Source organism: Hylaeus anthracinus, unplaced genomic scaffold (genome assembly GCF_026225885.1).
Source record: "Hylaeus anthracinus isolate JK02 unplaced genomic scaffold, UHH_iyHylAnth1.0_haploid 0, whole genome shotgun sequence".
NCBI lineage: Eukaryota > Metazoa > Arthropoda > Insecta > Hymenoptera > Colletidae > Hylaeus > Hylaeus anthracinus.
In genome coordinates, this window is record NW_026533254.1 from 13,257,762 (window position 1) to 13,283,497 (window position 25,736).

Consider the following 25,736-nt stretch of genomic DNA (forward strand, 5'->3'; position numbering starts at 1 on the left):
AATAGTTGCAGCTAAAGCGTATAATTCAACGCATAGGTAGAACCTGTATGGAGTACCTGATCAGTTCAAACAAAGTATGAAATACGCTGTTGTGTCTCTCACGTCATCTCGATTAAATAACACTGTTTCGCTCCATGCAATACATAGAAATTACATAGGAGTCTGAGTTATACGCTTTACCTGTAATGCGATAAATTAACTCTATGTGCGGTATTGATATATTCATAGTATTAAGGATGTGACGCTTTTACCAAACTGGTTTTAGGATCTTCCTTGCGGGCAAGTTTTTCGAGAAACCTTTTCGGTAACCTGGATCATCGTTTTCCTTGAAATTCGTATCATGGGAAGTCGATGATCCTTGCTACTCGGTGACATCTTCAGTTTGATAAACTAGTCGAAACGAAGAGCAAGTTTTATTAACGAGAAAACGAAATTTGTTAGTTACTCGAAGCGACACGTTTCGCTTCGATGGAATTGAAATTTTAAAGTGCGCGATCGAAAGCCTTGCTTGCTCCGATGCTTTGAAGGATACATTATTTCCTTCCGTCTTCCGACGGCAGGTAACCGTTGTACTTTTATATATATGAATGTACTTATATTTTGTACTGGCAGTACCTTGCAAGACCATAATATGTTGAACGATGAGATTAATTATATGTACATGCGTAATGTCAGTGTTGTATGAATAAACGTTTTACAGTAGGGTCGTTACTTTTGTCGACCAAGAGAGTTGGACGATGTTCTGTTAAGTTTTCGAGCCGAATGTAAACTAAATTGTGATGCACTTATTTCATGTATTAGAGTATACAAAGGAAAATAAAGTTAACGTTCTACAGTGTCTATCAATTCACACTTCTTTTCAATCAATAAAGAAAAATGTTTCGCAAACCTTATTTATTCTTTACATTTCGACAAACTTGGGCGTTTTACCACTGATGGCGCTGATCACAGATTTATAAATTTAATTTGTGCAGTTTCGGTAGATGGCTATGGATTTGAATTAAAAAAGATAAATATAGGGTTTTTACTGTTTTAATCTTGTCTCGAGTTACATGGTTATGTTACTAGGATTCACCTTCACGTTGAATACAGTCTAACCGCGTGCATGTTTTGAAAGCCGAAAAAAATAAATAAATATATATATATATACATATATGTTTTTGACTGTATAACGAATATTCCGTAAAGTAACATTTCTTGTGAATAATAAACATTTAAACATGAGTAAAGCACATCCTCCAGAACTTAAAAAGTAAGCATTTCAGTAGTTTTCTTTGTTATGCATTTAATCCTAAAGAACGTTATTTTAACTTTACGTCTTTTGTTATTGCAAATTAAAAGTTTCTTTTTCTTCGTTTCAGGTACATGGACAAGAGATTGTCATGTGAGTATGAATTATTTGGAAAATGTTTATTTGCGTTTGCATATTTTAACCTTGAAAACAGTATAAATTTTGGAGTACTTCTGCTTTCTCAAAATGTCATAAATTATTTGCACTGATAATGATACCTATGTTTTGTTATAGTGAAGTTGAATGGTGGAAGGCATGTTGTTGGTATTTTACGTGGTTTCGATCCATTCATGAACATGGTGATAGATGAAAGTATCGAAGAATGTAAAGATGGTACTAAAAACAATATTGGAATGGTGGTCAGTTATACTATGAAAAGTTTTGAATTAATATGTTGTATAATTATGTGTTAGTATAAATGAACTCTAATATATTATTTTGTCTTAGGTAATACGTGGAAACAGTGTTATAATGTTAGAGGCTTTGGACAGAATATGACTGGAAACATGGAAACTATACAGAAATATACTTTGTATTCTAAAGAAACTAAGTAAACATTTTATATGATAGATTGGGCAATATTTAATTTTATTTATCCTTTAAATATAACTTGTAAATCATATTTAGTTTTTCTAAGTTTAAACACAAAAGTTTATTTTAAACAAATGAATTGTTTATTATAAAAACATTTTTGCTAAATACATTAATGGACAACTTTACATGTTTTATTCAGGACGCATTGTTTAGCTTAATACTTCTGGAATATTTATAATTTTAAAAATAATTTGTTCATGTGTCCATAGTCTCTGTTATAGTTCAATAAGATTCATTTAAAAATAAAAAATATCTGGTATTCTATAAAAGAATTAATGGAATAAATTTAATTTGCGATCAATATTTATGGTTTTATGAGATGTTTGTAAATGTATTTGTATAAGGAACATTAAAATTTAGAAGGCACGTAATATTTCACTCACTTTCCTTATCAAGGAACATTTCTGTATTGTAAGAAAACTATCTTTTCTTTAAGCCTGGCGATCTATCTCTGTTATCAACATTCGGTAAAATCTGGGTATTAATTTCGAAGTTTAAACTGTACTCTACAACAATGTAGAATGACAGTCTAATCTGTGTCATACAATATAACATAACTATTTGATTTATTCAACAGTAGCCTGTGTATATTTTCTTGATATGAAGGTATTCGTGCGATTAATATTACTTTAAAAAATCGAACATTACTAAGAATAGCTATCGTGAATATGTAGTGCATAATAGAATGATCTATCTCTAGTAATACATTTTCATCGAAGATAGCAAAATGAAAGGCAAAATATTCCATAGACAATTAAAAATTCTCGTGAAAAATTTTTAATTAGTAGCTACGTAATGATAAATTAGACAAAGTCATATAGAACTCTTTTCAACAATATTAATTCATTTTTTTCGTAGTTATAGAATATATTATTGAATATGTCTAAAACATTACTAAACTTTAATCTAAATGAATGATTCAATACTTTTGACTAAATAGCTATTTAGCTAAAAGTAAAAGGAACACAATACAATTTATATGTACATTTACACGTTAAAAATGGCATTCAACTCTCTTTCCATACAAAATACTTTTAAAATTAATAAAAAAAATTCTCTGCTTCTAAACTATATATGTGATCTTTTGTTTAAATTATTGGGCTGTGCGTTTTGAGATATGTGTAATTACATTGTCACTCACGTGCACAATCGTAATAATCGTATTCAAGTCTGTAAAAGTGATTAGTGTGCTCAAAGTTACATTCACTATTCAGTTAAGGATATTGAATTTTCATGTCAAACGAACAAAATTGTTACAGTGGAAAGGTGGCCATGTATCACAGTTTGGAAAATTGTTAATAATTTATAATTATTCTTAAATTTAAATCTTTTTTTAATGTTTAAATTTTTGTAAAGTATGTTAGTTGTTCAAAAATATGATTTTAGTTTAAATATTGTGAAACATGTTTCTGCAACATTGATAATTAAACGTTTATTTGTATTTGCCCTGTGTATTTTAAAGATAAATTTCAAGTAGGCATATCGTGAAATCTTCTTTCAAAAATAAATAGTACTATTGAAAAAAATATTAACACATCTAGTGTAAATAGTATTTCATCATTGAAACATCTGTTAGCGGCAACTTTGCATACTCCGGTTTATAACAAATATACTTTCAATCTTAACGTTTCTTATTTCAACTTTAATAAATGACTAACTTGGAATGCTTTATACTTGATATTCCGATTCCTTTTTTATATCTGAAGCACTTAATTGATCAGAAATAGAAACATATCCATTCATGTTCTGATCATGTTCCTTTTTTATTTCTTTTTTCGAAAATACCTTCGTTTCACTTATCTCGTCATACGCGTTACCATTTTCAACAATTTCCTCTTTTATGTCAATGCTTTCAATTTTATCGTGCACTGACGCGATATGCCTCTCTAATTCTTCTATTAGAATTTCATCGTGACATATCGTGCATTCTGTTTTTTTATGACATTTTTGTCGATGACGCTCCAAAAGAACGACAGATGTGTAACTAATATTACAGTCTAAACATTGTAAAGTAGTTTGCTGGTTACATGGACCAGAAGGAATACTATCATTTTTATGCTCCTTTGACATGTGTCTTTTCATGTCATATCTATTGCTAAAGGACTCTGTACATATTTTACAAGGAAATCGTTTTTCACCTGTATGTTTAGCAACATGCACTTTGAAATACCAATCTGTACTAAAACATTTAAGACAATACTCGCATTTGAACTCTTTCTTTTTGTGTCTGCGTTTCTTTCTGATTGCTGTTTTCTTCTTTTTTTGCAATGTACCTTTAAGAGCTTTTGGAGTATTGACTTTTGGCACAGAAGTTGAGTGTCGAGTAGTTCGTCGTTTTGCTACAGGTATCGGTGACGGTACAGTTACTGGTGCTGGTGCTGGTGCTGGTACCGGCGGATCTGCTATAATACAAAACTTTGGTATACCCTGTGTTTGATGCAATAACGATGGTTCTGTTATTAAATTGGTTATAGGCACAACACGTATCGGTGTCACCAACGGTTTAGGCTGAATAGGTGAATTTGTCACAATCGGTGATTGTGAAAATAATAAATCGTTTAACGTTATTGGCTGCGCATCGTGGTGTGTTGCAAACGTGACAAACTGACTTTGAGGTAAGGGGACTGTATTGGTCGATGTTGTAAGTGGTCTACTATTAGACGAAGTTAAATTTGCTGAAGTAGTTATACTATTTTCGTTAGAACACGGTGTTTTTCCAACGAATATACTTTGTTGTGGCAATACAATTGGTATACTAGGTAAAAGTTTTCCAAAAACATTATACATGTTGTTAACTTGTTGGGTAGTTTGAGTAGAGGACACAGTTATGTTAACCATGGGTTGCTGCACAGCAACTGATTTTGGTATAATAATTAACTCTGCATTATTTTTTAGTGTTTCCATTACTGTAGTAAGATCCATATAATCATTCTTTTTTGCCTTAGAAGCTTCGATGAGTTGCATTTCTCTTTCACGCATTCTTTCTTTTAGTATTTGAGCACTATTTGTTTCATTGTGACGATATTCGTTCTTCCGCGTACAATTTTTATGATGTATACGACACCTTCGCGTTTGTAGCTCAATACCACAAATGTCGCAAGCCGTCGATCGATTGCATCTGTTTAATCTTATCACAGCTCTGCGACAACGATCGTGATCGATGCTCAATGCATCACACTTTTCATTTGCACAATGTTTTGAAACAGGTGCACTTATTTCGTCTTCTTCTATGTTGATGGCTAACATTGGAGATACTCCATCTCGATCTACGTATTGTTGTACTGCTACGTCACACACAATTTCCTCGCATGGTTCATAATGACCGCAAGGCTTTCTCTCCATCTTAATAGGCACTAGTGCAATTTCTGATTTACCTTCTCTTTTCGAAGGTAACAGATTCTCTTCCTGATCACTTGGTAGAGGAACTATGGTTAATTCTGTTTGCTTTGAAATGTTTAAATCTGAATCAAATTTATACAAATTGTTTACAGCAATGTTATTATTCGAGGTAGAATTTGCATGTACATTTAAAGGAATCGTTTTAATAACAATATTTGGTCGACTGAATAAACGTTTCACTGGATCCGAGTTCAGCACCTGCAAATAAAATTAGAATGTTAGAATAAAATAAATATATGTGTATAATGTATATATGAAACTCACCTCGGATAAGGCAGTTGTTGGAGTAAAATCTGTAGGAGACATATTAGATGTTACAGGTTTACGGATAAGATTCGGTAACAGGGCATGAGCCATTTTCACCATACAAAAATAGAAAATCGTAATATCCTGCAAATTAGGATGAATTTTTCTAACATGTAACCATATTCTGGAATTTTTACTCCAATTCTTATATGTCATAAGCGTGCATTTTATTCCACAGTAATAACGTAGCGCTTAGTAAACCATCGAACGTTAAGATTCCTCACGATTTCATCTATGAGATATTATTAAAAACTTTGTTAATACGTGAAGCGATTGTTAGGTTATCGGTTCTTTGACAAACTAGTAACGTGTAATAATACATACATAGATATGCGGTGTTTAGGTAGTTGGGCAACATTTGGCAACGCTACGTTCACAGGTTATTTGTAATATTGTCACCGACAAGGATCAATAATCGCATTAATTCGACACAACACTTACACCATTTATAAATTTACGATCGTGTTGAATCGAAACAATTCGTCGCGACGCGTAACCTATGAAACCGTACTTTTTATTCTTCGTATCTGAACAAGATAAACATTAGAAATGAAACGAACGTGGTAAATAAGACCATGCTTTAAAGTCTTCGAGACTGCTGTTTACAATATTTTAACATAGAAACTTATCGACAAATACATCCGTTATAAATGTACAGTCTACTCGAATAAATTCTATTGGAAAGGAATACCACGACAGGCAGGTTTCTCCCACTTGGCAAACTCTTCGAGTAAACATTTGATATTCACAATTTTAGTATAAAATGATAAATTAGCTTTTTCGAAGCCACGTCGATTGTCACAGCTGATTCCATTTATTACAATTTTCGTACAAGAATGCCCGAGTTCTATGGAATTAAAATAAACGAATCAACGTTAAATTAAGCGCTCGATCAGCAAAACATGTGGAAAAAAAGAATCAACAAATAATGGAAGAAAGCTTATTCGCGTAATGTTACTTATAAAAATAATTATGCGAGCGGATTGTACAGCTTAGGACTACGCGAACCACATTCTTTTGTTATATACACAAAATTTACGAATGCAATTCCTTCTTTTATTTTCTTTCTAATTTCGATGCTATGCTATAGATACAATTTATTTACCTACCTCTTCTTTCGATCACGGCGTCAATGATTCAGAAATCGCATGCGTGGAATAAAGAATTTATTCTAACGATTCCATGGATTGGGAAATGTACAAGTTTCAAGACAACGTTTAAGTAGTCTACATCTTGGCCGTTTAACACGTAGAATGCGATTTATCTTTGGTATTGAACGTAGAATGCGACGGTATCTGTTAACTACAATAAGCTGCAAAACAATTGCCAACAGAATCATAGAATTTCCATAGTAGCTGCTCGATTGCATTTAACGAACCTCGTCTAATCAATTTAAAACGTGTTCGAAAACGAATGGTACTCTTAAAAATGATATCTTTCGTCGGTCAAGGCTTCCTCGACAGATATTTTTCTCTTTGTAGTCGTATATGCCGTGTGCGAAACATTTGATTGTCTTTACATCAGAGCAATACATACGATGCTATTGCGCGAAAAACATAACGAACGAAAGCGGTGAGCGACTATAAACGACACGCCTAGTGGATGGATATTGTCGAAAAGCTTTATTGAACTTAAAAGTTGCGATTTCTAAAGAAATGAAGAAAAAGTAATTTCAACGCATCGAAACGTCTGTACATAGGAACTGTATAAATTAAAAGCGAACAATCGTATACAAGTAAAAATACATCACGAGAGAGAGAGAGAGAGAGAGAGAGAGAGAGAGAGAGAGAGAGAGATCGCTTCGTGTAAATAATAAATGCACAAATATTTTACAACTGTACCGTTCAATAAAACCTTTACTTTTTCCTCTTCTTCTTCTTCTTTTTCGTCTTCTTTGTTCTTTTTTTTTTTTTTTGAGGGTAGATGGGAAAAGAGAGGTACAGGCGAAACTTACGCGCTTAACAACAAATCGAACGAGACACAGTTAAAAAGCTAAATGCTGAAGTCGCATGTATGCGTTCAAGGGTGGGTAGTCCACGAATTAACTTAGCGAGCACGAAGGTACATTGTACAAAATGTGACTTACATCTATGTTACATTATAAACATATTTACATATCGGTCAGTCAAATAAATAGTTGTTTTCTTTTTAGTCTTTGCGTGTCTAACGATGCTAGAGTTAGCGATCAGACATCGGTGCCCGAAACTCGTCCATCGTCAATGCGTTCGAGGCCGATTCAGTCCCGAACGTGAGTCTATATATATTAAAAAAAAAAAAAAAGCAAAACGAAAAAGAAAGATACGTGTAAAACGAGAGTAACGGGACAACCGAAGTCGTGCTGTTTAAGCAAAATATTCCTACCGTTGTACTCTAGTCGTACTTCGTCGTAGAAGAAATCCCGCTTTTGCTTAGATTATAGGCGTTTACTCTAGCGGACACTAACGTTTAAGTTCGCTGGCTAGTCGCGTTTAAATTTTTGATTCGCGGGGGAATCTCGAAGGTACAATTGCATTCACGAAGGTGGACTTTAACGTTTAGTCTTTGGAAAGTGAACAAGCTGCTCCATATACAGTCCATTTTGTTTCTTTTTTTTTTTTTCTGAGATATGATTTTCCTCTCGAGAGACTAATTCGTCCTTGAAAACTTTCTATGTTTATAAAATGATAAATTTGGTCGCGTCTATAATCTGCTATTTTATTATAATACGTACGGTACGATGATGTTTCTGTGCTATCTTTCGTTACACGTATATCACAGAGTTCAATAATTTCTTACGCGTTCCTCTTGCGTTACTCGAGCGAAACTTTTTCAAAATAAATTATTGCTCACTTTGTCATCTCGTTTAAAAAATCCTCTTACGATAAATATCCCGACGATCGTTAGTGTTTCATGTATATCCGAACGTTACCGGTAAATGGATGATGTCTACAAAAAATATTAGAATTTTTAAGTAACTACTATTTACAGTGGTAATACAGGGTGTCCCAAAATATCGGGGTACAACCCGAAAGGAGGTGATTTCTATTGAAACCATGTGATCTGGTACATTCTGTATAACGCCGCGAACTTCACGGCTGACACAACCTAGGGTTGGAGTAAATTCAATTGGCCTACGAATCGTCCACTTGATTTTTACCCAACGACGCTACATCTTGGTATTCCGGCAGTAAATACAAAAATTCCAGTCGCGAAGTTGCTCGATCGATTGTTTCTCTCTCGATAACTTCAGTCAAAGGTTCATGATCGTTGCACCGTACCAGTGGTTCTCAACCACTGCGCCGCGAATGTAATTAGAAGCGCAATTTTGGAGACGAGCCTCTATCTTATTGTGCTCACGGCACAGTTTATAGAAGAAACTCCTAGCACAGTTCCTAATTCTGAATAATTGTAGTACAAATTTAAGAACCTATAAAACATTTAAGCGTTAACTTTTTACTACAATTACGACCAAGAAGAGCTATGTCTCCCTTTCACAAACTGTTTGAATTGAGTTGACTCGAAGAAACGAAGAATGTCCTTCTAAACTGTGCCGTGAGCTTAGAATGGCTAAGAACCACTGCTCTATAGGCTTTTTGCTTTCCCATACGATCTCTTTAAATAAAATAAAATCATAGAAATATCGTTCGGACGTATCTCGTACGTCTTCACTTCGTCTGAAAGTGAATCAACGACAGACTAGAATATCTCGCGCAGTCCCTACACGTTCGTTTATTACTTTTTGACACCTGTCATCTCTATCGTCTTCCCAACCGTCTTTTTATGTGCGCTCGGTACCGTCCTCGACGCGTTAACGTTCTTGTTAGCTTCGAACTTTTGTTGAAGGGACGCCACGTTGGATTTCCCTGTAGCTGCTCTTTGCACTGGGTTCGTCTTTGTCCCCGAGTCTCCTGCACCTTTAGTCTCTGTTTTCTGGGCTGCCTTCGGTAGCGAGCTCTTCGAAATCGACTCTTTCGCAGACACTCCGAACGATTTGCTCGCGTTAGTAGGTGACTTCTTCTTCTCCGCGAGACTAGCTGTCTTGGTCGCGATACTCGACGGTTTCAACGGCGCGGACGGCGTCTTGGTAGCGCTGCCACGCGGCATCGTGGGCGTCTTCTGAACCGTCTTCGGCTGAAAGCTAAACTTTGGATTGTTTCCCAGAACGTCCGGCGACTTTGTACTGCTTTGATTGGAACTCGAACAGCTCGACACTACGTCAGGACTGTTGAACTTTCCCCCGTTATCCTTAGGGCTACAAGGCACAGTTTTCATAGATAATCTATTAACGTTCGTACGAGAGTCCTGTTTGTCAGGACTCTGCGCGTTACTCGTTTGACCTACATCCGATCCTGGTTTCGACGGTTTGGAGTTTCCATCCGAGTACGGTTTAGACTTCGACGCGTTGTCCAGAGCTTGTCTGGTGGCAGTTTTCGTCGCGTCGTTTGCTTCCTTTGTCGTCGAACCCTTGGCGATGTGCGGTGGCGTTTTCGTCCTCCCTAGGGGTGGTTTCGCAGGCTCTTTGCCGTCTACCACCGATTCTTCGCCTTTCTGGCTTCCAGGGACTCGTTGAATCGGCCGAGTTTTCATCAAAGAGACATCCCCTGTCGCGGGCTTCATGCCCAGCTCCTTCGATATTTCGTCGTTCAGATTCGGATTCGCCGAATTCAGGGACGTCAACTTGCTCTTGTCGATCGTCTTCGACTCGACGTTGACGGACTGTTGCCGCGGCACGTTCAGCACCGACGGATTCAAGTAGCCAGAGCTAGTCGTGGAGCTGGATGAATTGAATTTCCCGGATGCCGAGTTAGAGTAAATGCTGCCTGGCGATTTGTAATGGTTGGAGTTCACGTAGGCTCCCAGCGAGCTGTTCGACCCCAAGTCCTCCGCGTTCTTGGACGTCTCTGCGTTCTCTTTCGCTTTTCGAGACAAGGTCGCGGTGGAATATATAGAATCGAAGTTCCGATTCGATATCTCCGACACGATCTCCGAGAGCAGACCCATAGGCTCCAAGTTGGCAGGGTTGGCAGAGGTCTCGACGCGTTTTGGCAGTTTGTATTCGTTGTCTATGCGCTTGTCTAACTCCGTCTGGGTCTTTCTACTCTTCTCAGGAATCGCCTCTTCGATCACAGCGTAGATGTTGTCGCTGGTGGGCGATTCCTCGGTGATTTTCGTCAAAGACGACTCGGAGACGAGGTTCATGCAGTCATCGTAAGCGTTGTCTGTGAGCTTTTGCGTGCTCTTCAACTGCGGCGTCTGGTAGCCTGGTAGTCCTGGAATCTTCCCAGTCTCGTTCATCTTCTCCGTCGTCGTCGCCGTAGTCGACGTCGTGGAAGTCGGAGGACCAGGAGGAGGTGCCGTGGGTCTCGTGCTAGCTGGTATACTGGTAGGTCTTTTAATCGGAGTGGTTTGCTGACGCATCGAACCGAAAGTGTGAATGGCGGGTCTAGGTGTGATTTTGCTGTCTCTCATGGACTGGGCGCGCAATACCACGTTACGTTTCTCAGCCTCTGTGGTAGGTACCACCGGTATCGCTGGTGTCGGAATCTCGATCTCTTTTTGAGGTATAGGATTGGAGATCTCCAAGTTCCTGAGTATTTCTTTGTCTATCACCTTGTTTGCCTTATGATGATGCGATCTAGGCAGAGAGTTGGTGTTCTTGTCGTCTTTCTGCGACACCTGTAGCCCCGTCTTCATGATCCCCGAATTGGGTCGAAGCATCGAAGCCAACCTGTTCAGAGTGCTACCCTTATCTGGCTTTTTCTCTATCTCGGGAAGCAGTAGGTTGGTCAACGGCGTGCTGTTCGGTCTTTGGGGCTTCTGAAGGTCGATGGAGATCGGGGGAGCAGGTGCAGGTCTAGTGGGCACGTCCATAGAAGGTCTGATCGGTGGTTTCGGCGCCACCAACTCGACGGACGTACAAGTAGTAGCTGCTAAGACTGGACTGCTGATCAAAGGACGCGCCGTGCATCCTGGATTCAGTGGCGGCAAAATGGGAGCCGTGGGTGACTCTGTGAAGCAGGACGTTGTGTTCAGCAAAGAATTTCGTGGCGGATTGCTCTTAGGCGGTGCCTTGATGTTGGTTTTTATCGCCACGGTTGGAATCGTGGGCGGAGGAGGCGCAGGCTTGGTAGGCTCGCCGCTCTTCGACTGATTCTTGATCGGGGTTATCGTGAAGCCTTTGAACTGACCGAATAGATTATTGTTGTAACGCTCGTCGGCTTCAGGTTTCGGCAATAAACTCGCGCACGCTGGATCTTGACTGAGGCTAGAATCGATCGTTTCGATGTTACGGGGCAAGGGACTGGAACGATCGATCGTTTTGATGGATAGTCCATTGTGGCCGCGATCGGTCCTGAAATTTTAAGCACAAGTGTAAGCCGGGGAATTCGAGGAGGTGCCAAGCGTCAAGCTAACGTTGCAATCGATCTCAACGATCGTTTCTCGCGAGCAATGTCCAATGCATGTGGCCTTCCAAACCTTTGCCACACGTGAAACGCTACTGGCATGCACTTACAAGGATGCGAGCCGATCTGTTTCCCTCCAATTTTAACATGTTTTTTTGTAGGATGGTAGGGTACAGATATCTGTTTGGGTTAACGTTTAACCCAATTTTACGCATCGCGAGTTATCTTCTGTCATCTTTCAAAAATATGTTAAAATCAGAGGGGGTAGACAGGGCCCTTGTTAGTTCCTCGAGCATCGTGATCCACGAAGAAACGATTGCGCGAAGGCAAGCATTCCTCGTTCGAACCGTAGTCTTTTCAACGATTCTCGAAACGCATGCAACCGGACAAAAAACTTGCAGGGAAATGTTAGTCGAAGATTAAAGTGTTAGTAGCAAGTTCTTTGGAAGAAGGAAATATTTTTTGTGTTTTTTAATTACATAAGAAAACTGTGTACATTTTGCGTAAAACACTACTTTTATTGAATAAACTTGTACAATCCATCCGGCTTAAACGCGAGCAATTTTGCAGGATATTGAAAATATGCCTGGCAAATGACTGGAATCGACTCGTTGCTCGGTAAAAGCTGAGATGGGCACAAACAACTCTTATCTAAATGAAAACTATGAGAAATGAAATAAATGAAGATCAGAATTCGAAACAAAGAATGAAATTATAACTCATGGTGATTAAACAAAATTTCATGTGCAATTTGCACTCACCTAGAAAGAGCTTAATTAAAGTACATCCATCACACAATTAACGACTGATACGTAAGGGCTAAAGAAGATAATAGAGTTTTATTTACCTTTTTCTTTTTAATAAAAACTTATCTATATAACTGCTCGATCGTATAAACGTCGCTATGCTGTTTTTTTTTTTCATCATCCGGCGTTTGAATAAAATACTGCCCATCTCTGGCCAAAACTAACCGAACGTTGACGCCTCCTTTCGTTTATTCTGTTTGTTGTTTTGGTAATGAATTATTAAGGGTATCGAGTAATCGTTAATACTGACTCGTCGATTCGATTGCAAGCGAAACGTTCGAAGATCTTTAAATGCAAAAGCCATCGAAAAAAGAAATTCACACATGCCCATGCTCGTGTCACACATCAATCTCTATGCATGCTCTACGTTCGCGGTTCTCAACCTGTTTTCGAAATGTGTCTTTCCCGTGAAAATTCGAGAACCGATGGACAACCGCTATTCTACAATACTTTATTATCACCCATTTTTTTTCTGTTTGGTAATACTCTTATACGACGTAATATGCATACTTTAATCGTATATAATATTCTAGGATTATATTACGTCATATACGTATCAATACTTGAGCATGTTATGGTATATAGTAAACGAATAAATAAATCGCCTACGCGCGAGATTTTATTAATATTTATATAGTAATAGGTATAAAATCGTATTCTCATGTTCGAACATTTGTAAAAATATAATCGTTTAAAGCGCTGCGGCAGGACTTCCTTTTGCGAGCAGCGCGAGTGTCCGTAGATTCGTTCAAAGCTTAAAGTATACTTAATATTAAGTACATAGTTCTTGTTTCCTTTCCAACGGAAAAGCCCTGCGATGGAGTATTCGTTTTACGAACTATTACAAAGTAAAAAATCACAGTGCATATTTTAAGTCGATTTGGCAATCGTAAGGATTCAAATGAATTAACCACCACCGTTATTGCCAACCTTGTGTATCGTAATGCAAAGATCATAGTTCAAATTTTAAAAAAAGAACCAAATAAAACAACTACTATGACCTTCGCACTAAACTGAGATAATAATTAGTGGTAATTCGCGTGTGAAAACAATAAAACTTAAGACAAGAGAAGGAGAGATTAGATCTTTGGCTTTAGACTCTGAGCCGGGGCTGGCGGAGGAGGTGGTTTTTTATTGTAAAAAGGAGCCTGTACTTTCACGCATGGCTGTTCAGCGGGCAACAAGGGTTCGCCAGTCTTTGGCGGGACACCAGAACTACCGGGACTATCGTTCAAATGTTCGAACTTCACTTCCGTTTTCAGTGTAAGTCCCTTCACGTTTTTCGAAGGCTTTTTTTGCATCTGCTGAATACGTTCCGCTATTTTCGAGCCCAGCTCCGACCTGAGCGAATTCTTTCTCGGCCGTGATTCCGCGGACGGAGATGGGACAACGTGAACGACTGACCGGTCAGCAGATTCAGCGCTGTCGGACTTTCTATTGTTAATATTGTGACTCTCTACGCTGGCGAGCAACATGGACTTTCTGTACTCGATGCTGTTGCTACCGTTTATTACGTCCGGATTAGTGGTCGATATCAGGTTGGTTTTAGTGATCTGAAGCTTCTCTTTCGGCGGCAGACCGTCGGTGATCGTGAATATTCGGTTCGCGTCGCGCGAGCTCTCCTGCCGCGGCGTGAAGAATATCGCCACCCTCTCGTAAAAGTTTTTACCGATCGTGTGACTCGACGACGTCCCTCCACGTGCACCACGCGACGGAAAGACATGCGGTTTGCGTTTCTCTTTTACACGATCGAAACTAGATACGTACGTTGCGATCATGCCCTTCTTCCAGTGCTGGCCTGGGTTTCTCAAATACCAAACGCCGAATGAGGACAGGGCAGCCATCGGCACGATGCCCAGAAAGATTATGTACATGGCCATAATCATGTCGTTCCTCGCTGTAACACAAACAACACGGGATCATCGAATTAAGCCTTCTATGTGGGTCTTCTATACGAGGGGATATATGTAGGATAGCGCGATACAGGCGACTCGGTCGATTAAATAATCAGCGGCCGCCATCGGGCAAAACCGAAAGGACACACGCACATGCGCCCAGAAGCATGTCTCTTTTGTCTTTAGAGGTTAAGCGATGAAAGCCGAATAACGGTAGCTGAGAAGCAGTTATCGGCAGGCCTCCGATGTATAAATTATAATATCTTACATATATATGATATGTATAATTTAGGAAGACCGATCAAGATTTTGTTAGTTATCGTTGAACGAATTAATTCACCATTCGGATCGTCTGCGGGTCCGCTGTCCTCGGATCCACCAACGCCAGGTTGAGTGCAATCGGGTGGCCGGAAGCCGCGATTGCAGTGGCAGTGGCCAAGACTGTTGCACACCCCGTTGCCTCCGCAATTATTGGGACACGCTTTCCCTCCGGAGACGGTCGCGCGCAAATCGGCAACCGGCATGCATTTCTGATTTACGCACATCTAAACACAGATCGTACAGGTGTAGTTTCGACGAGAACAATTGTCGCTGGAATACCCCAGAATTATTTAGTTACCTTTCCAGGCGCGCATTTTGCACCATCCGGCGTCAGTCCAGGATCTACTTGATTCAGACCCAAATCCACTATGGCCGAGCGGCACGGTATTATCTTCCCACCGTTGTTGATGAACGAATGACTCAGAATTGCCACGGACTCTACACCGAACTCCAATCTCTCGTTCAAATGCTTGCAGTGCAGCATTCCGCAAAGGAGATTTCTAAAATTAGTAAAAAAATTACATATCACGTTTATTATTTTAGCCGACAACAGTGCCGCACGAAAACAAGAAGAATATAGGACGTCTTACTCGTCAGTGCACTTGACGTAACTGGACTGGACGCGATTGTACCCGCAGTTGCCGTGTTTCGTGCCCCTGTTGTTCATGTCGTAACACTGCGCATCCGACGAGGTACCCGTGGGTCCCCACAACAACTTGCACTGGTCGTTGTGGGTCCTGCAGGAACCTTGATAGCAGAACGCCTTTCCCATGCTGCACGGCTCCCCGTCCATCTTGAACACGTCAGCTGGACAGTACTCGCTCTGGCCGGTGCAATACTCGGGCAGATCGCACTCGTGCTCCGCGCTTCTGCACTCCGTGCCCGCAGTTTTCGGGCGACAGGTCGTCAGGTCGCAGCATTTACCCGTGGCGCAGCTAGCGTTGCCGTGGAGCATGCAGGTAGTTACGTTGCAGCAAGGATTGTCGCAATTCTCTTTCAGCCCGCAGTCGCACTGTTCTCCAGGCTCGACGAACCTGTTAGCGTTAACACACTCTAATGACGTTTCGAAAGTAAATATTGCTCTGGAAAGGTTTGCGACTCGAACATAGAGACGTATCAAGTATCAAAATAACACAAATTCTAACCCGTTCCCGCAAATCGGACTGTCGAAGAGCTTCTGCGGCTTGTTCCTGAGACAGTAATCCATTCCGTGTTCGAAGGCTAGAGCGAGATGGTCCAGGGAGCAGGTCGACCAGTGCGTGGGTCCCGACGAGCCGCTCGACGGTGCCATGATGCATCTGTAGCGTTTATTTATATATTCACGGATACGGGACATTATTCGATATTACATCCAAGGCGTAGTTCAACAGAAATCCATGAAAGAGCGATACGATGAGATCGTAACTTCAGAATCAGAAGGAATGAACGACGATACTCAATCGCGTTTGGAGTTTCGCGTAGGGTGTACGTCGAAGTGGAAGATCTCAGTGAAAAAGTAAACAGAATTAAGGCAGTTCGACCTACTTCTCTTCGGGACACTCGCAGTCAGCGGAATCGTGCTCCATCCCGAAATTGTGACCCATTTCGTGAGCCACGGTGGCGGCCACCAATCCCACGACGTTCGAGTGATCCATGGAGACACCACCGGAGAATTCGTACGTGCATATCGGCCCTTTAAGAGCCTTCCCTACCACGCCTCCTTCGAACACGATTCGCCTGCAAGTTTCAAAATTCAAGAAATCTTTTCTCTATTCTACGATAAATAACGCGGAGTATTTTTTAGGGAAATCTCGGTAACGCAAATACGAATTTGTTGCGCTACTTATCGGCACAGGGTTTGACGTTGACAAACCCCTCCCCCTCCCCCTCCCAATCGAATGTGTACGTACGTATTTCCGTTGCCCTCAACTTACGTCAACAGCTGGGCGTTATCGTTGGGCATGTCCTGCACCAACTTCTCCCGCCTGTACCGCAGGAAATTGGAGAGGGTGGTGTCCCCGTTCGGGGATAGCGTTATTTCGTCCGTGTCCGACCAAACTTGCACGCCAACCAGGGCGATGAATATGTTCAATGGCATGTATAGCTGCAACACGACAGACATTTCTCGAGCCTCTGCTAATCTAAACTCCCGAGCTATTAAACGGACGTGGATATACTAACAGCGTTGATTATATTAACGATGTCCTTGCAGTGGTGATACACTTTGTCCAGATTCTCGTCAAGGGCCATGTACTCTTTTTTATCGATCACGAGGACCAACTCCACGTATCGCGAATGCTTGTCCGCGTTGTACGGTCCTCGGATCACTTCGGCCGCTCTCTTGTGCTGCAAGAAAAGTCCGTTTCCAATCACAATTCGTTCAACGTTCGACGCGTGAACTTCTCGGACGAGAAGATCGGCGATAAGTCGATCGGTACGTTGCGTTTCGAGATACATCGGTTTTCCAGGTAGTCTAACGACGGACAAAGACGTTTAAAAGCCTCGACCGGAAGGTGCATCGTGTCACGGTTTGGGACGAACGTTACACTCGGACACGTTAACCCTTGAACGACCACGCGGCGGTTCGCCAGCGAGTGAGATGTCTCGTTAACACGTTGGTTGTCAGACTAGAACTCGTAAAAATTTCTACGAAGTTAGAATTTTGTCTGAAGATCGATCGACGAAGATTAGTATTTATTATTGGACTGCGGATGTTTATGCGTAATAAAATCTTCGCGAACCTGCCTACAAAAATTCAACCTAAATAGGAATTTATTTTATTCCGCAAATATTACAACATGAACTTTACTTTCAATCTTTTTTATATTTTTGCGTATTGTGTGCATTTTGTAGGTTCTTGCACATTCAAATTTCCTATAAATCCATAAAGATCCGCAGTCTATTTATTAGAATTTCTCAACCATACTCAGGAATCCTCTTCCGATATATTTTTATTACCCACTCCTATGGAATCTCCTATTTTTAATTCCTCAGTGAAAAGTCCTGTGACCCACTCCTAGGTAACGTGGCGACCAACGTGTTAATCGAATAGATACTTGAATAGATACATTTTAGACAATACATTTATCTGAACGTAACCGCGCGGTCGTCCAAAGGGTTAAGTTCTCGCGATCCCGTGGCGACGTAAAAGCAATCAATGGCGTCGTACCCTCGTGGCTCTGTTGACGATCCCGCGGTGTTCACGGCCGAGAACATGGTGCGGCGTTCCCTCGTAACCTGCGTCGAACAAAAAACCAACATCATCCTCGGTCGAGTTCCCGGTAAACTTACGGACAAAGAGTCAAGCGAGCTGGCAGAATCTCGCTCCCACATTCGTTAAGACCGTTAAGGAGAGACCAGTATTCGCGAGACAGGTCTTCCAGCCCAGGAAAGGAGCGCGCGCGCGCGCGCTACAACGAGCAAGGGTAATAGCTACGATTCCATCCACGGTTTTCTAGCCGGTTAGGAAGGTCGTCGAGCTTTCAGGGATCGTTTCTAGTAGACGGTGCTAGGGCTTCGAGGTAATTTGGGAAAATTTTAAAAGCATACGTAGAGACGTTTACCGCAGGTGTGATTGCTCAGGAGATCGCTGTGCTTGTAGACGAAATGTTTCGAGTCCAGCGACTCCTTCTCCGGGTGGATATGGTGAAGATTCTCGCCATCGAAAACGACTCCCCGCAATCCTCTGCACGTAGACAACGCTACCCAAGAGCCGGGAACGTCGCGGACGCTGCCTTGGTAGTGGCAGAGTTCCTGTAAATTTTACCTACGATTCTTAATCGTTCAACGAAATCTTCTCTTTATTTCGTTTTCCTTTTTACTTAACAGGTTGCCTTCGCGATCTTTTCAACCAAACGGCTCCCAACGCACCTTTTCGCGCATAGATTGTAATACATTTAAATTTCGTTGAAATATTAATCGTAAAAGCGAGGGATTCGGTATGGAGAATGACCCAGGTTCGTATGGAAGGGGGTCATCTCTGGAAAACATGAAAAATAGACGCGGAGAGCTATGACGCGATCCGAGGAGGATTCTCGGCGTGGACGAAACTCGAGAATGAATTTTCCCCGGCTTATCTCGGATTCTCGGACGCGTTCGCCCGTCCGCCACAAATATAGTTGGCCCAGATTCTGCTGGGCCGGTCTTTCTTTTCGTCTTCCTTTTGCTCGTTCCTAGCGAGAAAGGATCCGCTGTCTCGAAATGCAAACGTCATCGCCTCGCCTTCTCCCTCTCGTTCATCGAAGCGAGATATTCGGATTATAAGACTCTTTCGCTAAATCTCGGTAATGTATAACGTCAAGTCGATAAGACTGGTCTTTCTGTTGGCAATCTAGAACGCTGCGTTGACGACTATTTCGAACAGTTAAAGTTCTACATTTTCGACGGAGTGCGTTGCGTTACCGACAGGTCACTCTATCGTATCGACCAAGACTTTTTATTAAGCCGGCGAGTGATTTGCAACAGAACGCTGTAACGTAACTGTTCGGTACGAATTGTACGGTTCGGCACCAGCGTTACATTACAAGGTCGTTGTTGGAATCACGAATGCTCGCTTCGAACTCTCGGCTAGAATTCTCTCTCGATGCTTCCTACTCGATTCAGTGAAAAGTAGACGATCGAAGATGTTCGTCAAAAAACCGACAGACCGGTGGAGCACGGTCGAGCGCGAACCAAGCGCAAAAATCCGTCCGGACTAAGCGAAAGCTCGCGTTATACATTACAATGTTCTGTTGCAAGTCGGTCGCCGGCTTTAGACAAAGAGGAGATCGGTAGTATGGGTAATATTGATCCCCATAAAAAACTTCAAAAATGTAAAAAAATTACGCAAAGTACATGAAAAAGTGGAGGACTTAAAGAGTAACCATAAAAAAATAGAAGATGCTCCTAAAAAAATGCAAGAAAGTAGAAAAAGATGTGAAATCGAAATGAACAGCCAGTACATGAAGGTCCTTTCCAGTAAAGTGCAAGGTGACACTGTGTAACATAATATCAAATTCGGTGCTTTCCAACTATGCGCAGTTAAAATCCTGTGTTCAACAGTGCAAACGTTCAGACTCTAATGGCAACTCGCGTAAACTGACTGCTTCGCACTTTGGCGGTGAGATGAAGAAGCTAAATAGTGTATCAACCACAAACTGAGACTGTTTAGACATTTGCCTATCGGTAGTATGGGTAATACTGATTTTGATGGACTCTTTCGATTTGGTGTCTGGATAAAAGTTTGCCTATACTATAATATTCCAGCGGAGAGATGAAGAAATCTTCCGGCGTGGGAAGAGCAATTCCGTTCCGACGGAATTTAATTTAGCCAAAGTTTCTTTCGCAGACAAAGCGGCGAACGGACAGACGAACAAAAGGCAATAACTACAACCGTTTCGGCTGCGAAACCTCCGAAGAGCATTCTAACTAGTTAGATTCGCGGAATTTCCCCCATTTAAAACGACCGAAATTAGCTCGTCCGCTTGTCCTGCAACGACGAGCGCAAATAAACCGTGGCGAGAAAGGGAGACGAGAGTGAACCAGAGAGAGACAGCGGGGTAGACGGCACAACTGGACGTGCCAATTCGTTTATTCAATTGCGTAAAATGTGGAACCGACGACAACAGAGCGCAACGAACTCGTCCCGGTCGATGAAACACTGCTGGTCTGACTCTGGCCGATCGCTTTATGCGTGGCCATTAACCGTGAATAACGCGCGTCGCAAAAATTTATATCAATGGTAGGTGTCCAAATCGTTGAACAACCTGGACAGCCATTTTTCTGTCTGTCCGAAGCGTCCGCGCGACGTCGAGGAAAGCCCGTTATTCTTCTCGGGGTGATTCACGATCCGCGCGCGATGATACTACTAATGGAACTCGCAAAAATATGAATTACCTCGCGCTGCGACGACGAACTGGAAAAATCGTCCAGGGAAAACTGTCGAGAAACTTTCCATTCCCGTATCGGATTCGTACTCGAATCCGCTGCATAACTCTAGGATCTCTAGGTTCTTGCCAGCGCGTTTATTCTTGAGCTTTGCTTGACACGCCTACATCGGAGGATGACCCCTTTCTATCATCGTGGACGTCGAGTAACTTTTTGCCTTTTTTAAACTTATTCGTGTATCCATAAAGTACTCGGGCATTAAATTATTCGAACAGCCGCAGGCCTAGTCGGAACAGGGAGTGGTTGGACAAAGGCGAAGCATAGGCGAACGTTGTTAAGAGTGATCGATACTCTCGAAACGTCTCTACGGTCGTCTATAGCTTTCGGTCTGGTCGGATAGCGAGTCACCGTTATCGATTTCGGTGTTCTTTACACCTGTGTTTTGTATCCGACTGGTGTTTTCGTTTCGAGGCAACGTTTGCTGAACATGGATTATTCGAATATCGTTCTACGTACAATAATCTACCGGATAGAAGCTCGAGGTACTCTCGAAAGGTTTGCACGAAGAAGAGATCCATATTACCAAAGAAACGATTAATTGGATCACGAGATTCTACACTTATAAGTTATTCAGTGGAAAATTGGATCTCTCCTCGCGTATGTAGGTGATGGGAGTTAACGATGCTTCTCAAGAGTTATCGAATTATTTTGCTCTAGTAAGTATTCGGGACAAAGATATCGATGGCTCCGAAGAGCACATTCGTGTACGAAAATCCTGGCAAGTGTACTCACAACTTTCGATGGCGTGTGCACTTTGTACGCGCCACGATGCTGATGACGCTGCTGGTAGCCGACAGGGATCAGATCGGTGTTCAGCCTGAGGTCCAGCACGCGCTTCACCCCATCCAGCTCGAAGCCCACCGTCAGCACGTCCGCGTGCTCGATGTCCTGAAAGCAAACGGCAGACGAGTTAGATGGATGGGCCATTTCGATTCGAAGCAGCAAGATTCCTCGTAGCACGCTTTCCTATCTCGTAACCGTCGCGTTTCCGCTCAAACACGCCCGATAAAACTCCGTCGAATCGACGCTCAAATGCATTATAATCGTTTCGAAGCTCGACATTATGCACCTGTTGCGCGCCGCCGTCGCAGTCGCCGAGAGGATCACGATGAAAGAAGAAACGCGCCGCGATCCTCTGAGAATCAATGCCGCGGGAAAACCGAGGAAACTCACGAGATTTATCCTACCCTGAGGAAAGCTCTTGTGCTTTCCCAAGAGGGATAACAACCGATGCATACGCCGATACATAAACCGATGTATGTTGAATTTATTAAAATTTATGTCGCCATCGACGGTATCGATAGATATTTAAAATGTAACACTGACCGTTGTAATTTTGCTCGATTTTTTCAACGCAACTGTTCGATCGTTGACCGTCTTGCCTACACGGAAAACACTTTCTCCGTCAACGGTCCGATGATAAAAAGCCATTATCCGTTGCACGAGCTGGTTCGTTCGCTCGCTGCGTGACTTTCTAACAATTTCGACGAGCCTCGCTTGGAAATTGATTCGATTTGATTCGGCATCAGGAAAGAATCACGAACGTTCGCTATTTTCATCGGACACGGTCTCATTTTTCCGCGCTAGCTCGATGCTCGACCACGGAACCGAAAAGTCGTCCGTTTAAACATTTATTATTCGCTCCTTGCCACAGGGAGGATTCCATCCGAGTTTTTTCAACGATCATACGCGTGGCAGACACCGCCCAAATGAATTTACGAATCTCGTTTGCGCCCTCGACGTCCTCTCGAATCCACCCCATGTTTAATTCATAGGGGACGCGTCCCATTTCCTCCCTAAGAGGAAATATCACGCGTTGCGTGCATACCCGAGGAATATGTCGCATGTATGCCTACGTCGCCAAGCGCGAGGGTCGAGGACGTCGAGGTGGCAAGCGCGTTCTCCATGGAATTTCGGTCACTGATTCGCTCCGGTATCGTCACAGTCTCCTTGACACGGCTTCACGCTCCACTGCAGGTACCAGGACGACTTCGTTTCACGAGGTCGTTTCAAACTCCAAGCTATCCATTGCACTCGAGCCATTGTCATCCGTTGAGATACAGATATGGTCGTTGATCCGTCGTTTTTAAGCCTTAATCTACCGATAATTGATACCGAGGATTGTTTCTTTGCCATTTATGTAAAGAAAATTTCCAAGGTGTATCGTATGTAGAATTTTCTTTGGCCCTCTATACGTCGTCGACCTTTGCTTATTTTCATGCGACTAAGCCTCCTTCGTCGGGAAATCCAGCAGTTTAAATTACAGAGAGCAAAACCATCGCAGTACACGTTCCACTGGTCTGGTGATTCGCGTCGCAGGGCTCTATCGAACCAGAGCCGAATCCCAGGCGCGCAGTGAAAAACCTTCTCCCGGGGTCGTACGTTTTCAGATATTCCGGGCACGCTGCGAGGATGCAGCCAGGATCGACGATAGATGGATCCACGGAATTCTCTCGGCGCGGATTCTATCATCGTCGTCCGACAGTTAGCAATCCATACCTGGCCCACCGCCAAACTGGGAAACGTTCCTCGATATTCCAGTCGCCGTTCCCGCCGTGACCCGTGCTCGAGTTCCGAGTCGATATCGCGAAACAAATGTACGCTGGGGTCAGGGTTTTTCCTTGGCCCCGCTGCCTACCTCGATCCATCCGCTAACGAATTACGTGGGAAGCCTTCGTAACGGCTGATCGAACCTTCATTTTTTAACCTTCGTTCCGCGCTCGCGGCTTCCAAGCGATTCTTTTCGATAATATTTCGATTTATGGGTTTAACACGTTCATCGCCACATATGGACGATTGTGCTTTTCACCGAAGAGCTAATAAAATTAATTCTGAATATTAAGTATCAAGGAAAATAAATTCGAATTAAATTCTTGAATTTCGATGAAGTTACAAAAATAAATGTTTGATTACGTAGCTTCCAGTAGACTGTAAATTAAAGTCGATCTCGGTAAAAATTTTCAAGAGTATTAATCTGGCAGTCAACGTGCTAACAGATTGATCGCCAGACTGATTCACATGGAAACCATAGAATCCATCGTTTGTCGTATTACTTATGTTTGTACTCTCATACAAATTCTATCCAGATTTGTTTTCATCAACATTTAGATTTTAAAATGAATTGTTGAAGTTCGGTAGCTCTGTTATCGCCACGTGTTAGAGAGGTATGATGCACTTGCAAAGCGAGAAAGTGGAAGAGCGAGCTATTGTTGCTCTATCGTTTCTACGGATGCAACTTTTTATGCATCTTCTAGCGATTGTTCAACCAATTATTGTTAGCAGAATTTCATTAAAACAGAGCGTCTTTCCTACCAGAAAACTGTCGTGTTTATCGATTGGAAGACACCGAAAATGGGGAAGAGCTTACCCCTGAAATTCGGTTAGCAGGATCACACCGTAAAACAGGGGAAAGAAGTTGTCTCCCTCTGCGAGGGAAGCTCGAGAGATACTCGACGTAATTCCCGTGAAAGTCATCCACGTGTCTCATTCGCCGCGCCCACGAAACCATTGTCGCCAGAGCCCTGTTTCTGCGAATCGTGGCCCTCAACGCCTATCCCTGATTGCGGCCCTCGTTTCGCGTAGAACGAGCTGGGAACACGGAAGGTCTCGCATCGAGCTCATTTTCGGCAAGTATCCTTATCACGAGAAACGCTGGTTCTTGCAAAAGGCGTCCTTTTTGCAACTCGCGTGGAATACTGACTAAAATGTCACCGCCAAGGAAAATCACAGATCTGCCGTTGCGATGCTGCATAGATGTACATAAAGTCTGATTAAAGGTAAGGAAAAAGGTGGGTTAACTGGAAGCCATCGTTCATTATCGGATTCCATCGACGCGTCGATCGAAACAACGACTCCAGAGCACCTGGTCATTTAAATTCGCTAATGACCGAAGCATCGCGAGTTTTAATTGCATCGCCTTGGCTCGTTTGTTCGATCGCCGCGGTCGCGGACAATTCATCGCCCCCTATGTCGGTCGATCGACCGCGAGACTATGTTTGTTCACCGAGCTTGGTCAATCAAACGGAAATTACACGAGGCGTCATCCAGTTGGTTTTTATCATATTTGTCCCATTCTACAAGGAAGGAAAACGCTGTAGGAAAAAATTAGGTAACGATTCTTTTCCCGGAAGAGCAGATTTCGCGGCTCGGCTATATTTGTATAAACTGAAAAATGATTTACCCTTGTTTTTGTATCGTATATGAAAATAAAATTGTTCGCGATTTCTGTGATTGAATCTGCGATTGATTCCGTGTTGTTTGATGGAAAGAGTTGAAAAACGTGTTCGATTTGCATACGTGGAAACGTGACTGCCGATGCTACTGCTCCGAATCATTTATTTTTTATGTATTTTTTAGTCGCGGATCCATCGGTGCTATGGACCGCGCACGCGATACCGCAATAATACCTATTACGACATAACCGAGGGATTTATCGCGTTAATTTCGAAATAAACACCAGGGCCACGAGCAGTCGCAATTACCGTAGCCAATCTGTCTGCGGTTGCCTGACCGAATGAACGCGCGCGACGTTAAAGGGCATTCACGCTTTTTGGATCGATTTCAAGCTTACCTTTAGCAATTTCTTTACGAAAAATGGTCCACCGTACAAAATTAACTTTTAGTAGACGAACATAAATTTTGGAAGATTGATTTGAATAAATTTCTTTAATAAACACAGAGGGTACGAATACGTAGGGGACCGAGCGTGCATAAAACTGTAAAATGGTTTTGGGAGGTTTGCAAAGTAAAATTAATATGAAACCAACGCGCGGCGGACTGTTTACGGCGCGAAAGACTCGTTAATTATTCGAACGGGCCGCTTCTTGGAAATTCGTGC

General features: G+C 42.0%; 2 protein-coding genes across 4 annotated transcripts in view; one reads left to right on the top strand and one right to left on the bottom strand.

The window, feature by feature from the left end:
* Positions 1–1,068: 1,068 nt before the first annotated feature.
* Positions 1,069–1,860, top strand: LOC128891489 (probable small nuclear ribonucleoprotein G). Its single transcript, XM_054150986.1, has 4 exons — positions 1,069–1,252; positions 1,362–1,384; positions 1,526–1,650; positions 1,739–1,860. Exons 1-4 carry the CDS (start codon positions 1,221–1,223, stop codon positions 1,787–1,789), a joined length of 231 nt encoding a protein of 76 aa, XP_054006961.1. The 5' UTR covers positions 1,069–1,220; the 3' UTR covers positions 1,790–1,860.
* Positions 1,861–5,366: 3,506 nt separating this feature from the next.
* The window catches only part of LOC128891135 (disintegrin and metalloproteinase domain-containing protein 9-like), a 60,151-nt gene continuing 39,781 nt past the window's right edge, over positions 5,367–25,736 (bottom strand). Inside the window, exons 3-17 of one of the 3 annotated variants that reach the window (XM_054150383.1) lie at positions 21,632–21,787; positions 18,538–18,727; positions 18,144–18,211; positions 17,156–17,320; positions 16,909–17,078; positions 16,520–16,711; positions 16,141–16,293; positions 15,586–16,029; positions 15,294–15,495; positions 15,015–15,219; positions 14,547–14,676; positions 6,696–11,921; positions 5,915–6,437; positions 5,549–5,822; positions 5,367–5,482 (exon numbers count right to left, since the gene is read on the bottom strand). In XM_054150383.1, the coding sequence (XP_054006358.1) occupies positions 9,302–11,921; positions 14,547–14,676; positions 15,015–15,219; positions 15,294–15,495; positions 15,586–16,029; positions 16,141–16,293; positions 16,520–16,711; positions 16,909–17,078; positions 17,156–17,320; positions 18,144–18,211; positions 18,538–18,727; positions 21,632–21,787 (4,695 nt within the window). In that variant the 3' untranslated portion in view covers positions 5,367–5,482; positions 5,549–5,822; positions 5,915–6,437; positions 6,696–9,301. Of the gene's footprint in view, positions 5,483–5,548; positions 5,823–5,914; positions 11,922–14,546; positions 14,677–15,014; positions 15,220–15,293; positions 15,496–15,585; positions 16,030–16,140; positions 16,294–16,519; positions 16,712–16,908; positions 17,079–17,155; positions 17,321–18,143; positions 18,212–18,537; positions 18,728–21,631; positions 21,788–25,736 lie in introns of those variants that run through there. The other 2 variants (XM_054150374.1, XM_054150392.1) reach the window with 2 other exon arrangements.